Source organism: Hoplias malabaricus, chromosome 6 (assembly GCF_029633855.1).
Source record: "Hoplias malabaricus isolate fHopMal1 chromosome 6, fHopMal1.hap1, whole genome shotgun sequence".
Lineage (NCBI taxonomy): Eukaryota > Metazoa > Chordata > Actinopteri > Characiformes > Erythrinidae > Hoplias > Hoplias malabaricus.
Genome location: NC_089805.1, coordinates 16,184,003 through 16,202,191, shown reverse-complemented (window position 1 = coordinate 16,202,191; position 18,189 = coordinate 16,184,003). Strand labels below are relative to the sequence as shown.

General features: G+C 37.2%; 1 protein-coding gene across 3 annotated transcripts in view; it reads left to right on the top strand.

The window, feature by feature from the left end:
• epb41a (erythrocyte membrane protein band 4.1a) overlaps positions 1–18,189 on the top strand; it is a 166,827-nt gene that overhangs the window by 106,141 nt on the left and 42,497 nt on the right. For 2 of the 3 annotated variants that reach the window (XM_066675380.1, XM_066675379.1), the window contains exons 12-15: positions 5,679–5,929; positions 10,799–10,834; positions 11,650–11,712; positions 17,712–17,882. In XM_066675380.1, the coding sequence (XP_066531477.1) occupies positions 5,679–5,929; positions 10,799–10,834; positions 11,650–11,712; positions 17,712–17,882 (521 nt within the window). The remainder of the gene's footprint in view (positions 1–5,678; positions 5,930–10,798; positions 10,835–11,649; positions 11,713–17,711; positions 17,883–18,189) is intronic. The other variant, XM_066675382.1, reaches the window with a different exon arrangement.

Here is an 18,189-nt window from a genome sequence, read left to right as displayed (position 1 = left end):
GGATCCTAGAGAGGGTAAAGAGTTGGTCCTGTGTTCCACGGGCAGAATCTGCATTGTTCCTCCTGGATCCGAGGTTCAACTATCAGTCGGACTCTCTTCACCAGTACCCCCACATAGATCTTACCGGGGGAGGCTGAGGAGTGTGATCCCCTATATTTGGAACACTTCCTCCGATCCCCCTTCTTTAAAAGGGGGACCATCACCCCAGTCTACCAGTCCAGAGGCACTGCTCCTGATGTCCACGCGATGTTGCAAAGACTTGTCAGCCAGGACAGCCCCACAACATCCAGAGCCTTGAGGAACCCGGGGCGAATCTCATCCACCCCCAGGGCCCTACCGCCAAGGAGTTTTCCTACCACCTCAGCCACCTCAGCCCCAGTGATAGACAAGCCGACCGAAAGTCGTTTTCCATGTCCTCACCAAACTCCTCCCACACCCGAGTTTTTGCCTCAGTGACAGCATAAGCCGCGAGCCGCTTGGCTCTTCGGTACCTGTCAGCTGCATCTGGAGTCTTCTGAGCCAACCAGGCTTGATAGGACTCTTTCTTCAGCTTGACAGCCTCCCTCACCCAGGGTGTCGATCACCAAGTGCGGGGATTGCCACCACGACAGGCACCGACAACCTTGCAGGCACACCTCCGTTCAGCCGCCTCAACAATAGAGGTCCGGAACATAGCCCATTCGGACTCAATGTCACCGGCCTCCCCCGGGATGCAGTCAAAGCTCTGCCAGATGTGGGAGTATCTTTTATACTTTTTTCTAATAAACATAAATCTTTATCTCGTATTGATTTCATTTTTATAAGCAGGTATTCTTTTTAATTTGCTTTTGGATTATGCCCCTGTTGTCTGTTCTTTTTGTCTTTCAGATGTTATACAGACAAAGGCTGCTAGATGACATTTTAATACTTCTTTACTGATGGGTACTTTTTTACTTCTTTCCTGAAGTAACTTTTATAGAGCAAATAAATACAGGTTTGGAGGAATTTCTTATAATTAACTGTGCACATTCTGACAATCTGCAGATTTTTGGGAAGTAACAAAATACTTTATAAAAGGTTTTTGTATTTCTTTTACTTGCAATCCCAATACCAAGAGAAATCAAAGATTTAACGAATTGGAATTTAAAATATATCTACTTGAAGCTAAACAAAAACAAAACCATTTGGATCATTTATCTGTTCTTGCAATTTTACAATCTGAACATAATAAATGACGTCTCTCTAAGGCTGAGTTTATTTTACATCTTACCCTGTAAACTTATTATGCTGAGGGAGAAAGAGTTACTCATCTTCTTGCTTTATGGCTGAAGGAAAATCCATCCAAAGCAGATATATATGCTATAAAGGACTCAAATGTCTTATTGATTAGCTGTTAATAATGCCTTTTAAGGTTTTTTTTATTCTGAACTTTATAAATCGTCTCCTAGCGCCGGGATCTTGGGTTCAAGTCCTATCTGGATGGAGTTTCCATATTCTCCCTGCGTGGGTTTCCGCTGGGGTCTCTGGTTTCCTCCCACAGACCAAAAACGTGGTTAGGTTAGGTGAATTGGCTTCTGTAATAACTGTCCTGTTGTGAGTGAATGGGTCTTTATGTGTGGGAGTGAATGTGTGTATGCCCAGATATGGATTGGCGCCCTTTCCTGGGTGAAACCCTAGTGACTGAAGCAGTCCTCCAGGTGGACGGTCTTCCCTGGTTGAGAGTATGCTGCCACTATCTAGAAAGGTGCTATATAAGTGTAACGATAAATAAACTTGGAAAGCCAACTTTGAATTTCTTTAACTATGCGATAGAAGTTAGAAGAACTGTTTTCACAGAGATCAAAACATGGCTCTTATCTCTCTCCTTCTAAAAAAGGGATTAACTGTGTTAATTACAGACTTATTTAATTGATTAATTGAGGCATAAAGCTCTTTGCCAAAAGTCTGGTTCATAGAATAGACCCATTTGTGGATAAACTGATACATTATGACCAGACAGGTTTTATTAAGGGGCGATTTGCCTCTGATAATTTACGTAGATTACTGCATATTTTGGATATGGTGGATTTTTTGTTGAATCTAGGACAGTCTTTTCTCATGATGCAATGAAATCTTTCGATAGACATGAATGGGAATATATATGGGCTGTACTACTTGGATAGAAATTTATGTATATGACCAGAACACTTATGTATGTTTATGTTATGTATGTGTAACCCAGGCTTGAAATTATCCCCATTTAAACTTAAACGAGGCACACATCAAAGTTGTCTCTTATCCCCACCTGTTTTCTCTTTGTATAAAGCCCTTGGCTCAAATTATCAGGCAGAGCCAAACCATAACTATATCATATAAACCTATAATAGTTTATGATCATGCTCATTATACAGGTGCTAGTCATAAAATTAGAATATTATGAAAAAGTTGATTTATTTCAAATGTTTATTTCTTTTAATTTGATGATTATAACTGTGTCAGGTCTGGGTTGACTGAGGGAGGCAGACGCAAATGCTATAACACAGCAGTTTTATTCAGAACACAGACAAAGAACAAAGACATAGATTCTTTAACAGAGATTCTACAACAAAGACCTAGACATGGATATTTACATAGAGATATCTAGATTGAGAGACAGGTACAGAGAGGCCTTATGCTAGAGAGACAGATACAAAGAAACCTGGACTAGAGAGACAAACACAAAGAAACCTAGACTAGAGTTACGGAAACATAGATACAGATAGATGATACTTATGCAGGGTAGCTGAGACAGAGATACTTATATTAAAGAGAAATACTAACAGACTAGACAAAGATAGAGAAATACTAACAGACTAGAGAGAGATAGAGAAATACTAACAGACAGACAAATACTAATGAACGAGAGAGAGACCAAAGGACCACACACGCACACGGAAGGGAAATGTCCACCAAAGAAAGTCTGACACAAAATACATACCATTAACTAGGAACACCTGTGACAGATTACAAGGGGGCAGGGCTACAAAGGAGGCACCATGAGGGTGGAGCTAAGGCAGAGGAGGGAGACAGGAACAAAAACAAAACAAAGAGCCATGTGCTTTTACACACATGACAAGCAAAGGAAACAATGACAGCAATTCATGACAAACTGACAACAAATGAACCTGTATTTTGATTTTTGCTGATTCTATATTTTTTTTTTTCGAAAATCGAATCATCAGTACCCCATGTTTTGCAATTATTTGAGGAATTTAGATGTTATAAAATAAATTTGGACAAGTCTGCTCTGATATTACTTAAATCATCTTATGCCTTCTACCTTACCTGCTAACATTCCTATAAAATATTACTTTATTTATTTAGGTATTAGGATATATCTAGACATAATGAGGATTGCTAAGGATAATTTTGTTTGTAAAAACTCTTCGTGACATTCAGTATGATACTCAAAGATGGTCTACTATGCCTTTTATCTCTTCAAGGTAAAATGAATATAGTAAACATATATACATTTTTGTTTTGGGAATGCCCCAATGTAGTAGACATACGGTCTTCTGCAGTAGGCATATTGTCTAATGTAATGGATCTCACCATTCCGCTTTTGCTACACTTGTGTACCCTTAAATGATGACTCAGCATTTTAATTTACTTTGAATAAAGGAAGGATGTTATTGGCAGGTTTAACAGCTATCAAAAAAACCATTATACAACTCTGGATTACCCCTCAAACTTCGTTTATGAATTTTTGCATCTCTAGTTTTGGAATACCTAACAGCTAAAATTAACAAAGCACAATCCTCAACAATTTGTAATTAGGAGAATTTATATGATTGTAGCAGAAATAGTAATGCACACGGTGCGGTGGCATAAGCACTACATAGCGGAGTCAATGATAATAATAATTAATTATTTAATTAATTTTGCTAAACTCTGTGTTTAGGAGTCATTAGATAATATGTAGTGTCCTTACCTGTCTTAATTTTAGCTTAGACAAGTAGGTCATCTTCACATATTATACAGCAGAATTAGCTAGAATTAGTTATTATTAATGAATTATGCTCATTGACCCGCCTTGGGTTCTTGACTCTGAAATTGAATCTGAACTAGAAGTTATAATTCCGTACAAGAAAGGTGCACACAAAAACAAATAACCAAGTATTGGCTTTATCACACAACTGGTTTATTAATAATAATATCAAATAATTAATATTGATTATACATTCATATAATGAAATCGATTACCGTGATACATGAGGGAACAGGGAGATTAATATATGAGGGAACTTCTCTATGATAATTATTACCCTAAGTTCTAAGAAATGCTATTGTTTATCCCAGCAAACTTTCAGTACCAACCCTTGAGCCATGAGAGACATGAGACCATGTGACCTTACGTATCCGGAGATGGACAGGGAGCATGTCGCTGACGGTGTTTTCCGGCACGGCTTCCTGGAGAACATCTTTAAACTCCTTAAAAGGTTTACAGCCATGTTGCTGTTAATTATTGGGAAGATGTCAATCCTATCCAAGAGTGTGTTTTCCACAAACTCTGGGGAGCCATAACAGTTTTCTAATTGCACATTAGATGAAAGGTGCGTTCACTTTGTGGTGTTAATCACAGATGTCTTCTATGAACAAAAATTCTCAAGATCATTGTTAAATTTTGTGAGTCCTGAAAAAGTTATCAGTATGCTAAGACCCTACCAAACTCACTCAGCCAGGGATATTTGTTGAGTGGTGGCTATGGTATAATCACTTGCATTCAGTTCTGAGGCTGCCATGTTGTAGCATCAATATTACATTTTCAGGTGGATCCCTGGATTTTTCACATCTGAATTCATGAATGCAATCAGAAGGTTATTTTGAATGTTTCTCTTCACACTCATTTTCTGATTCAGCCTCCAATATTTTTACCTTACAGATGGCTGGGGCTATGAACTTTTCATGTTTTAGAGCTACTAGGGTTGCTTCCACACTAGTCTTTGTCACTTTCAATGGAGCCTTTTCACTCATAAACACATGCATTTGTTATGTACTCAGCCATGGCTCAAGCAGCCTCTGACTTGGCAAGAGACTAGCATGGTCTATGGTAGCCGACGGTCTTATTGATCCACTTGAAATAGAAGCTATGTGTCTCATCTCCAGTACTTGGATTTATTCCATTGCACATTCATTCTAAAGCATTTTCACTGCCATTATGTATCGCAAATGAAGGTTTACTGGTTGAGGTGAAGCTTTTTTTTTTAATAGTAGTGCCTACTGTGAGATTGTTTTTGTTTATTCAAAATTTTGGTAAACAAAGACAAACTCACAAGCCAAGGCTCTCAAAGGCAGAAAATTCAAGAGAAAAATTAGGAGGAGCTGTCTGACTGAATCGCATGCATATATTTTTTGCACACTACTGTCTTTCCAGGTTAACTTTTAGCTATGCATTTTTTTCAGTCACATACAAACTTTGCAACTCATTCATTGCAATGCACTTTTGTACCAAAATAAAAAATGTGTAAATATGGTTTGATGATTATTATTATTCATTTAAATGTTTCCTCTAAATCATATGTAAATTATTATTACCTTATAGGTGATATGTCAGTAACACTTTTTGAGAGAGGATTTTGTTAGGCAAGATGTAATTACATCCTGATCTTCTCAAATCTTAAATTATTATGATTATTATGATAACCAAATTCTTAAAGTTGGCCCTCCTTTCCTTTATCCAGCTATGGTGTCCACCCCTGATAAAACAGTACGTCCCGTCAGCGCTCCTGTTATATCTCACATCTCCCCTGGTGATGCTGCTCCATCCCTTGTGATTATGTCAGCAGTGCGGGCAGAGCATAACGAGACTGCCATGCCCACCAGCAGGCAATCACGCTCAGGTGAAAAGAAAGGAGAGGTAAAGACAGATGTCCATGTGATCGAGGCCTCCAAATCACACAGCACCAAACTTGATGGCACACCGGAGTTGAAGGTATGACAGTTCCAGTTTTTATTGTTATTTGAAATGTACTTTAATGGAAAAATCTTTAATACAGGCAGCAAATGTTTAAAATGGGTATTGCGGTAGTCTGCCCCCTTCTCACCAGATGCAAACCTCACGTGGGTTACCAGGTTTAGGAATAATGAAACTACACAACTGAGCAATAGATGAGTTGACGTGAGAATCTTGGCCCTTCATAGCTAAAAAGAATATGTCATCATTAACCTGTTTAAAGAGAAAAGTGTACGTAATTGCATTGAAATATTTTTCTACATTTTTGCAAGGCAAAAAAGTGAACAAGCCAATGTAATTTCTCCTGTATTTACCAGCATCATGTTTGACTTTCCATTGCCATCTTACATTTTTCACTAGAAAGACCTGTTATATTTCTTATTGTTTTTTCCCATCCACAAAAATGTCATATTAGGAGGAAGACTTCTTATCCACAATATGATATTCTGACATTTAATTCCACCATAATTGAGTTATATTAAAAGCCTGTTGGTATTATTGTTGGTATTTATTTGAATTTTCTTTTCCATCTTAAATAGGAAAATATGCAAGGTTTAAAACACATTCCTTTTTCCTCACTTTCTTTATTTAAAACACACAAACCACAGATTTTATACCATTTAATATGGCTGGTATTCCTCATTTTGAACACACAAACCACATTCACCCTTCTGGAAGACTGACACCCTTTTGGAGTGTTTCTTTAGGTAAGCCCATCCATCCAGAAGAGCATTTGTGAGGTCAGACACTGATGTTGCAGTCTCTGTCCTAATTCATCCCAAAATTATTTAGTGGGGTTAAGGTCAGTTTGCTGGGGTTGAGGCCAGTCAGCTTCATCCACCACAAATGTACCCAACAATGCCTTTATGGAATTTTCACTGGGGCACAGTCATACAGGAACAGAAAATGTCATTTTACGCATTTATTTTGAATTTGTATCATGTATTTTATGAGTATTTTATTACAGTAAACATATAAAACACTAAGATTCCAAACGCAAATATATAGTTAAAAAGTTATACATTTTTGAAACCACTAAAACTGAGGTAAAACTACACCAGTGATTCACTGCAAGAACAGCAGCTCCTGGGAAGGGGAAAACAAAGCAAAAAAGTCACAGAACATGCAGGTATGCTGGTCACAGGTTGTACAAGGGTTTTGTGAGAGAGATCAGTGTGTGTTAATGTTTGCACCTGCAGACGGTTGCATGGCATGAGAGGTGGCACCGTGATGCCCCTGCGGGTATGTTAGGGGCGATAAGGGATGAGGGGTGCGGACTGACGGAGGGCGGACGCAAACGCTAAGAACACAGACTTTATTTAACAAAACTCAATGAAACAAACACAACAGGACTGGGGCATGAAACGAGCGTGAAACGAGCAAGAGGAACGAGCACGAGAAACGAAACAAACAATACGAAGAACAGGGCAAACGAAACAAAGAACAACAAGGCTTGAACAACGCGAACGGAGCACGTAACAAGGTACAAGAAACTAGGAACAATGAACGACACCAGGAAGTGAGGGAAGGGGACTTAAATACGATAACAAACGAGAAACACCTGAAACGGATCACAAGGGAAAAGACGAGGAGGCGGAACAAAGGCGGGGCATGAACATAAACAAAACAAAGCCATGTGCTGAGAAAGGAAAACAGACTAAACGGGACATGAGTGTGACAGGGTACAGCTACTAATGTGGAGAGTAAGTGTCAGGTGTGTGATTTCAGGTTTCGGTCATCTGCATAAGATACATGCCCAAAGAAGGATGCAAATCTATTTGATATCTTTAATATTTCCTGAATGGCTAATAGTTCCATATTATAAGTATATACAGGTGCATCTCAATAAGTTAGAATTAACTTAGAAAAGTTGTTTATTTGGATAAAAATAGCCTTCACAACATGGGACTAATTATCAACGCTATACAGGCTAATTGGTCAACCAATCCCTTTTACCTTCAATAATGTACGTTGGAAGGAAATTACTGTGTAGAGTGCGTTAACTGAGATTATTAAGAGATTAATTATTAAGAGATTAATGACTGGTAACTAAAAGAGGTTTGTACTAGTTAAAATTGGATTTGGCATTCACCCTGAAAAGCGTGCATGAGGGCCTACCGGACCACCTAAGGATGAGCTTTTCACAGCGGTTCGCTCGAGTTGAAGTTCGGGTCTGCGGTGGGATCTCGGCGATGTCAACCTTACGTAGTCAGGGTGAATTGAGGGCCATCTCTTAGAAGCGGTTGAGAAGCGATCCTGAGAAGACGTGATTCCTAGTTGGAGGCTTTAAGCGTTCTTGGATCCACCGAGAGTTTTATATTCCATGTGTGTTTGCACTGAAAAAAGGCGTGACTCTTAATCTAATTGTATATGTATATAACGAAAATTAACCCATTCTATTATTCTCGATATAGTCTGGCTGGTCTTTTGGCGCTCTGGGTGGTGAGTGGCGGGGTCTGTACTGTTCTATAAACTAATCTCAGACGTGCTCACTTGTTTGGCAAAAGCAAATTTTACAAGCCGTGGATCAGTTCTAGCATGGGAGCTTTTGTGGAGCAGCAAAGAACAAATAAAAGAAACAAAAGAAACAAATTAAAAGAAATAATTAAAAATATTATCTTTCTGCAGAAGGTCCCATACTTAATATAGAGCCCGTTCTTTTAGGAGGCTTTCTATGAGTCTGAGGATTTGCTGTTGTAGATCTTCAAGTCGATTTTCCTTTGTTGAGGTTATGTCCTTGTAGTTGCATTCTCACTCGCTGTTCTCTCTGATTCTAAGCAGGAACTCGTTTCTTACTGGCTTGCTTGACTGTTACTTTCTTGACGTACTGACTGGTGGTGACTTCTTTTAAGGTTTCTGTAAATCCTGCCTCAAGGGAGGAGTCTGCGCTCCGATTGGACCTTGAGGATTTGGCAGAGCCGCTGTGGTTGGGTCACAGTATTTCAGTCACAGTTTAGTCCTGAGGCTCCTCCTTCTGGATTTGGCAGGAACGGGGACAAAGGACAAAGAACTTTGTCACAAATGATATGTTCCTCATTTTCAGATTTGTAGATAAAACATTCAATTAGTTTAAAATAGTCTCTCAGTGTGTTATTCCACAGAGGTTTGTACATATCATATGAAACAGTTTTAGCACAAGTACAGAGTAATATATGAGATTAAAGTAATATTCTGAAGACCATTAGGATCCTCATCACACTTTTCAAACGAGCGTTGTTGATGCAAAAAAAAAGTGTTCCTCTTTACAAATACGGGTTAGTTTATATCAGGGATTTCAATATATGTATATATATATATATTTTTTTTTTTTTTTACCCAATTATGACAAAATTAGATTGTAGGACATGGTTGTCACAGACGCTAGACAAAGGACCTTTGATGTAGCGTGGCTTTGTAGCTTAAGGCGGCCACTGAAGAGTGTTAAAGAAAGTTAATTTCTTAATTCAATGTGGGAATTACATGGCTTGATTGGAAGACTTGGAAAAAGACTTGTCTTGATCAAGTCCTTTGGAATGGTGAGTGGGTCATCTCGAAGGTCCCTTAGTAATGACTTAATCTTGATTGTATCTCTAGGTATGAGGAGAACAGTTCGTTGTCCATGAATATATATTGATTCCATTAAAAGGGTTGGGAGTATGTTCAGTAGGCTACACAATTATGGAGAAGACTGCTGAATTGACAGATGTCCAGAAGGCAGTCATTGACACCTTCCTGGTGTATCCAAGCATATGAATGGAAAGTTAAGTGGAAGGAAAAAGTATAGTAGAAAATGTGGACAAGCAACAGGGATAACCACAGCCTTAAAAGAACTGTCAAGAAAAAGCCATTCAAAAAATTTGGAGGGAGATTCACAAGAAGTGGACTGCTGCTGGTGGTCAAGAGACACCAGCATTTCATGCTTCCCTCTCCTGACAAGCGTTATGGAGATGCAAATTTCATTTTCCAGCAGTACTCAGCACCTGTCCACACTGCCATAAGCACCAATACCTGGTTTGATAACTACAGCATCATTGTGCTTGATTGGTCAGCAAACTCGCCTAACCTAAACACACAGAGAATCTATGGGATATTGTCAACAGGCAGATGAGAGACGCCAAACCCAACAATGCAGACGAGTTGAAGGCTGCTGTCAAAACATCCTGGGCAGTGCCACAGGCTGATCACCCAGGCTGATGGCTGTAAGCCATTGTCATCAAAATTAAAAGAAATAAATGCTTGAAATAGATCACTCTGTAATATATATATATATATATATATATATATATATATATATATATATATATATATATAATAATATATAATTATAAATATATATAATTTATTGAGATACACCTGTATGATTTTTTTTAATTCTCTGATGCCATGTGAGCTAAGCTGATTAAGCTAGTACACCATAAACCATGATCATTATATCTGTAATAATTATTTTTAAAAATAATTGTAAAATAAAGCCTGCTGCTATGCGTAGTGTGTTTAGCTCTAATCCTGAAAAGCTGGCAAACAGCACCTTAGTTATTAACGCTTTCAACACATTTGTTGATGGTCTGGCTTAGCAGAAGTGTTTAAGTAGGGTTGTGTGAGCTGGGCTCTTGTCCTCTAGGAATAGAACTGAATTGTCTTACTCCTTATCAGTAAGCAACCAACAGTATATATGTTGTATGCATGGAGATGTTATTGGTCCATTAAATTACATATGTATTTTGTACTTGTGAAAAATGTACTAATTGCTAATGACAATCAAGTTGTTGACATGATATACTTTTGAGTTGTGTGGAATGTTAGCACACAACAAATATATGCAGTGGGCTTTAACATGGCTCTCTGTTTTTACACTTGGGGATGGAACAGTCCACGCAAGCAGATACGGAGATGCGAATACAGAAGGTTTGAATTCAATTCATCTCCAGTATTACAGCATGAGGAGGAAGACACTGTTTTTGTCCCATCACCCTCAGTGCTTGTCATCCATCACAAAATAAAAGATTCTGCCAATTTGTTTCTTTTATTTCATCATCTGCTTAAGCCATGTGCCTGGATTTGTTCATACTTGTAAAAATGTGCCTTTACAAGCTGGATGTCATTATGTTTAGGCTGTGATGAATCACGTGTTTGTTTGTGTGTGTGTGTGCAGTTACTTCTCTGTGCTTGGTCACTCTGAGGCTGAATACAGCGCTGGCAATTTGCTTCAAATTGTTGTTATTATTGTTATTTTAAAAACAATTTGTTTTTGTTTGAGAGAGGTTAATTCATTCATTTTCTGTAAGGATTAGATGACTTCAATTAAGGAATCACTGTATCAGTTATTTTAAAAGCTCTTACACCCTTTGGATGTTAGGTATCCAAGTGTGTTGCTGGTGTATACTTGTTATTGCTGTATATGGTTTTTAAATGAATTTCAGCTTTAATACACAGTTTCCTTCAGCCAAGTAATAGAACATTTATTCTGTAACAGGTTTAGAAATATATGGCAGTATACATTTTTTTCCTAATAACCATATCAAACAACACACCTCAGGCACAAACTTTTGATCTCTCTGCTTTGCTGCATGTCTTCCTGTATTTCACATGTGATTTGACATCATCACTACACAGTGAATGCCTCACTGAAATTATCTGATTGTAAATATGAATTCTTTTGCTTATTTGTACCTCAATGAGACATCATAATTTTATTTTCTTCCTATTTTTGTCCTTTACAGAAAAGAGCTAAGAAACTTCAGGGTGAAACTATTTATATCAGACATAGCAATTTAATGTTGGAGGTTTGTATGGAGCATCTGGGGATTGCCCTTTTTTGCTCATTGTTTCTGCTGAATGCCCTGTTGCATGGTACATTTCTGTTTCTTCATTTTCTTGCACTGATTGCTGTTCTCTGTTCATTTCCTCCTTTCACCATATGCTTTCTTTTTGTTTCTTATTTGTAGCTTAATCCTAAAGGCTTGGCATGCACTATTTACCTCAGTAATTCTAATGCAAGTACTTGCTTCTCTTTTGAATATTTTCATATTCTGTTCTGATTTTGAGTATCATTTCTTTAAATATATGTTTGGGAATATTATCTGTTTTTAGAGCAAATATCCCCACTCTCAGGAATCGCCTTTTTTTTACTTTCTTGCTTTTACTTTCCTCTGTTTGTGTAACAGGCTGTGCTGAAAGTGCAAGCAATCCATTCTGGTGCTGTTAGATGACAAACCTGCTAACTCACCAACCATAAAAAGAAAGAAAATAAAAACATATAGTCCAACAATACTGAACATGTACCAGGCTAGCTCAAAATTGTGCATGGCTTGGACTCCATTTTAAAATGGAGGAAAATTGTTTTTGTGACTAATTTCAGTGTCTATTGTGAACATGGTTTAATGGCCCATATTAATGGCATGTCCATAATCAAAATATATGTTTCATATTAAAATATATTAATGCGTATTTTATAGATATTCTTCCCAGTCATATATTTTATATAGTTGCATAATTGACCCCTCTGCATAAAGCTGTTTCAATTCTCATTGTGTAATCATGATCAGTGCTTTACCACAAGTTGAAGAATTCATGCTCTCCCACATTCACATATTCATTTAAAGCCTCACATCTTTGTGTCTGTATAAACATGAGCCATCTCACAACGGCTGTAGATTATTATTATTATTGTCATTATATCAGATTTATGTGGTGTCCACCAGCACACTGCTTGGAGAGAGTGTTGTTGAATATAAATTAATTCTAAACAGTTTCACTACATGTAAAGGTCAGCTGTTGTAGGATGGATGGCATATGCTTTAGAGAGTGACAGTCAATGAGGGTGTTTTTGCACAAAAGAAAAGATTCTTGTTCACCTGGTTGATACAAAGCTAAAAATGTCAAAATAACTAAACAAATAAATAAAAAATCATTTGATTATCTTTTTGTTCTCACACCTAAATAATGCCCAAAGGCAATGCATTTAATTTGGCTAAATACTTTACAAGATACTTTACATTTGTTTTAAGCTCAAATTAATAGCTGCATATTTGTAATGACATTAATACATAAAACTGCATTGTTCTGCTTTATATAATCATAAAATATCTACATTAAACAAAGATATGTACTTATTCTAATTCAGACTGACACATTGTTTTGAATCTTGCTTAGAAGTAACTTAGTTCATTTCTATTTGTGCTGGCCAGAAATTGTGGTGCACATAAGTTTTTCGAAATGCAAATAAATACCCCCCTCTCTTTTTTTATATAAAATAAAATAATACATAATTTTAATATAATTTTAATATACAAATATTAGCAAAAATAATAATTCTTTGAAAGCTAGCATTAATGCTGGTAATTTACTGGCATATGACACGTTACCAAATTTTTTAGATTTAATAATTCTGAAAGTAGCATTAAGCACATCACAACTTCATTCTATGTGCAGTGCACATAGAAATGTTAATTTTGGTTCATGGTACCAGGTGAGATTCCCAGGCCTTTTGTGCATGAGAATGTTAATCTTATCCAAACTTATCTATTATCAGTACAGTATTCCTGAAACACTCACATGCTTGTCCACTCTGCTTTTGTCTCTGCATCAGAGGGAAATGTGAAAAATGACATAACCTAATGTGTCCTACTGAAATTGTAATTCTCACAGAACCACTACTGATTAGTTGGCAGTTTGAATGATGATGCATATTTGAAATTCACCTGCAGTTTTATCTTTTAGTAAACTGTGTGGTAGGCATGAAACTTCTTAGTAAGTTGATATTTTATGATTTTTCTTAATAGAAAGCCATGATGTGTAAATCATTTAAATATATATGTGCAAATAGAACAAAGACAATAGATTTCATTTTGAAACTGAAAATTATATTTGTGTGTGAAAATTGTGTGATTTTTGAAGGGCTAGCAATGTGTTTCAAAAATTGGGGCAGGAGCAACAAAAGTAAAGTTGTGAAATGCTAAAAACACCTGGTGGCAGATGGCAATTGGCAACATGTCTATAACATGATTGAGTATAAAAGAGCACCCCAGAGAGTCTTAAACATATAAAGAAGCCTGTGGAAGTATACACTGAAAAATACTGCAGCAATACCTGAGTAATAATGTTCAAAGTAAAAGAGCAAAAAACTTGGGAATTTCATGAGCTATAATCTTTAATATCTTTACAAGATTGAGAGAATAAGGAGAAATTTCAGCAAGGGGCAAGGCCGATCCAACAAGAGGGACCATCCAACTTATAATTACACAAAAAAACATGTCTGTAAATGCACAATTAATGCTGAACAATATACATGTTCATCATATGCTGCCATCCAGAAGAGGTGATGCAGAACAGTGGTAAATATGTCCCTCTCAAAACTTATTTCGAAATGTGTTAAGGGCATCAATTTCAAAATGGGCAAATAACTAAAATAACTAAAAGAAAAATTAGTTTCAATATCTGATATTTTTTCTTTTTTGATATTTAAATATAGGAGTTGGTGTGTTCTCCCCGTGTCCGCGTGGGTTTCCTCCGGGTGCTCCGGTTTCCTCCCACAGTCCAAAAACACACGTTGCAGGTGGATTGGCGACTCGAAAGTGTCCGTAGGTGTGAGTGTGTGAGTGAATGTGTGTGTGTCTGTGTTGCCCTGTGAAGGACTGGCGTCCCCTCCAGGGTGTATTCCCGCCTTGCGCCCAATGATTCCAGGTAGGCTCTGGACCCTCCGCGACCCTAAATTGGATAAGCGGTTACAGATAATGGATGGATGGATGGATATTTAAATAAATTAAGTAAAGAATTTACATTTTTTTCATGTCATTGTATTCTGTTTTTATTTAGGTTTGGCACATCATACTCAAATTTTATGGAGACAGGGTTGTAGTTACATCACATTGTGAGTAGATTTCAGTAAAAACTAATTGCACTAAGCACCAGTGAAACAGTTGCTGAAAACCACTGGAATGCATACAACAAATTGACTGTTTGCCTGAAAGCTTACTCAATCAGTCAACAGGTTAGAACTGGCCTTTCATCCACTATGTGAGTGTTTCAGTGATGCTTGAGCATATTGTAGATATGCAAGACCAGAGCCATGTGTATAACACCTTCTGTATAGAGGACCAAAAATGATGTGTTTTGTGTGTGTGTGTGTGTATAAATGCACAAATAAATGCTTGCCTCATATGTTTCTATATTTTCATATATCAACATTAAAATGGTCTACTTGTGTATTTATACACTTATTTGTTTGTTTATTCATACATTTATGCATTTATATATTACTTTATATATTTATATAAATTTATATATTATTTTTTCTGTATTTCTGTGCCTGTATATTAATTGGCTTGGTGGTCCTAACTCCACTCAAAAGCAGGGTTGGTCAGTCAGTACACGGCTCAGTGATTCTTGTGTCTGTGTGTCAGGATCTCATAGACATCTGTCTTAATAGTCTGAACCTAAAAAATACTAATTAAATATCTAAATTTGAGGACTTACCCTGGTTAATACTGCCACTTCGTGGTTATATGTCTCTAAATGTCTATTGTGTGGTCTCCACTCTGTTGATAATACTGTCCGGATATGGGTCAATGAGCCATTTATTTGTTAGCCAAACTGACCAATCCTGCTATAATGTGAAGTTAAGTCAATAACTGGATTTTTATTTAAACACCTTAATAAAAAATCACTTGTAAACTCTGAAATATAGCCAATGGAACCCAAAAGGTAGGTATTACAAAATAGCTTATTAAATTAAATAGTCATCCATTTCTGGATAATAAAATAAACAAATACTCTGCAAAGTGCAAAACAGCAGCATTCAACAGTAGCGATTAAAACAACCACAACTGTCAACAAACATTTAACTGATTTAACATTTTCTTCAACTATTTTTTGGAAAGCAGATTGGCATTCAGGAAAACCAAGTGTCTCAGCTTGGAGGGTTGGAGGGTTGGAGCTTGCTTGTTGTTCTCTGATTGGTTGAATGACAAAGCCTTAGAAAAAAAATGGCTCGGTCTTAGACAGGAACCGGCTCTCATTGTTCACTTACAAGAGCCGGCTCTTTGAACTGGTTCGTTCGCGACCGACATATCACTAAAAAATAGACATACAGGTGTTAGACAATGAAACTGAAACACCTGTCATTTTAGTGTGGGAGGTTTCATGGCTAAATTGGACCAGCCTGGTGGCCAATCTTCATTAACTGCACATTGCACCAGTAAGACAATGTGCATCCAATGGTTCAAACATTGTATCCTGAAGGCGGTGCCGTGTATCAGGATGACAATGCATCAATACATACAGCAAGACTGGTGAAAGATTGGTTTGATGAACATGATAGTGAAGTTGAACATCTCCTATGGCATAAATATTATTGAGCCACTTTGGGGTGTTTTGGAGTCAGGAAACGTTTTCCTCCACCAGCATCACGTAGTGACCTGGCCACTATCCTGCAAGAAGAATAGCTTAAAATACCTCTGACCACTGTGCAGGACTTGTATATGTCATTCCCAAGACGAATTGACGCTGTATTGGCAACAAGAAGAGGCCCTACACCATACTAATAAATTATTGTGGTCTAAAATGACAGGTGTTTCAGTTTCATTGTCCAACCCCTGTAGAGTTGAGACATTTATTTATGTAATGTTCATGTCAGATATGATTTTATACAATTATTAATTTATGAATATATATTTATTGTGCATTTATGTATTTGTTTAGTGTGTTTGCTTATATCTATGTCATTTTTGGTCCTCCGTACTTTTGAGTTTTCTCCATTTTCTGCCTCTCCATGTCTGTTTCTGTTTCTAGGTGGATGATGGTCTCAATTGGTTGGGAAATCAGTATGGATTTTGATTTATGAAATGATTTACTAGAGGAGTATAATCTATCTTTCTCTCTCACTCTCTCTCTCCCACACACACACACACAGACATGAAATACAGAATTGGAGAGGCTGGTGTGTTGTCATAGTGGATCTGGTCATATGCTTTCCTTACTGTTGTGTGTAAGCAGTTAGTATGTGATCTATTTTCTGGTACTGGGTAGTCCTAAAACTCCACCATACTATAAAACATTAAGTTTTTTGTGGCAAGATGCTAGAAAAATGAGAACAGGCTTGTTTTCCTAGTATTTGTGTTACATGAATAGAAGACTTATGTATGTGTGTCTCTGTTAGACATGGTTGGTATGTACTCTAGTAGACAACACTACTTTCCCTTGGGCCATATAGGTTGTTTTGCTTCAGTAAATATGATTTAAGTGAGGTAGACCCCATGAGTTAAAAATGAATTTCTTTTATTAGCCATAATTTGCAGTCAAATATATCTGCTAATCTAATGAAGAATTTTGTTGCAAATCAAGTAGAGACAATTTACATGTCTATGACAATTCTGGATGATACGATTTTTTTGCATAAAAACATTCAGTGCTGTTGCAATTCAGTACACATGCTGTGCAAATGTATGCTAGTCATAATTTTTTAAAAGATGCAATTACCTAAAATAAATATTTTCTTGGCATCAGAATAATTTAATGTCTTCTTTCTCATTCCTCCACATCTTTACCTTCACTGCTCTTATACTCTGGAACTGCCATTTCTGTGATTTATTACTTAACTCATTCCCTTCTGCAACATGTTTTTCTCTGCATGCCTCCATTTCCCACTCCAATATGTCCTTTAATTTTTCCTTTTTGTATTTTTTTTTTGGCTTTTCTGGTTCTTTCTTCCTCCCATTTTCTTTCTCTCTCTCTCTCTCTCTCTCTCTCTCTCTCTCTCTCTCTCCATGTTTCCTTTTTTTCTCAGGATGTGGATAAGACTCAATCAGAGATCATGCGTCATCACAGCAGTATCAGTGAACTAAAGCGCAGTTTCATGGAGTCTGTTCCTGAGCCAAGGCCTAGCGAATGGGACAAGCGCCTGTCCACACATTCACCTTTCCGCACTTCCACCATCAACGGCCAGCTGCAGCCTGATGTGAGTGTTTTCTTTTGCTACTCTATGAAATGTATAGCATACACTAGTAGTACAACAAATGTAATAATTGTGGCAAGAAGCATGGCGTCATATTCTATAAACTTTAAAAAGCTGTCATTTTGCTTTATTGTATATTGTGTCTTATTTATTATTGCCAGACGATGTAGTGGGCCAGCCTAGGAGAGACATATGTGCTTGCTGGTTGACTGGTTGACAGATTGATTGACTCATTGAACAAAGCTGAGCTTTGTTGAAATGTGTAGGCTCAAGGCCTGACTCCATAGTTGCAGAAAGCAGAACTAAGCTA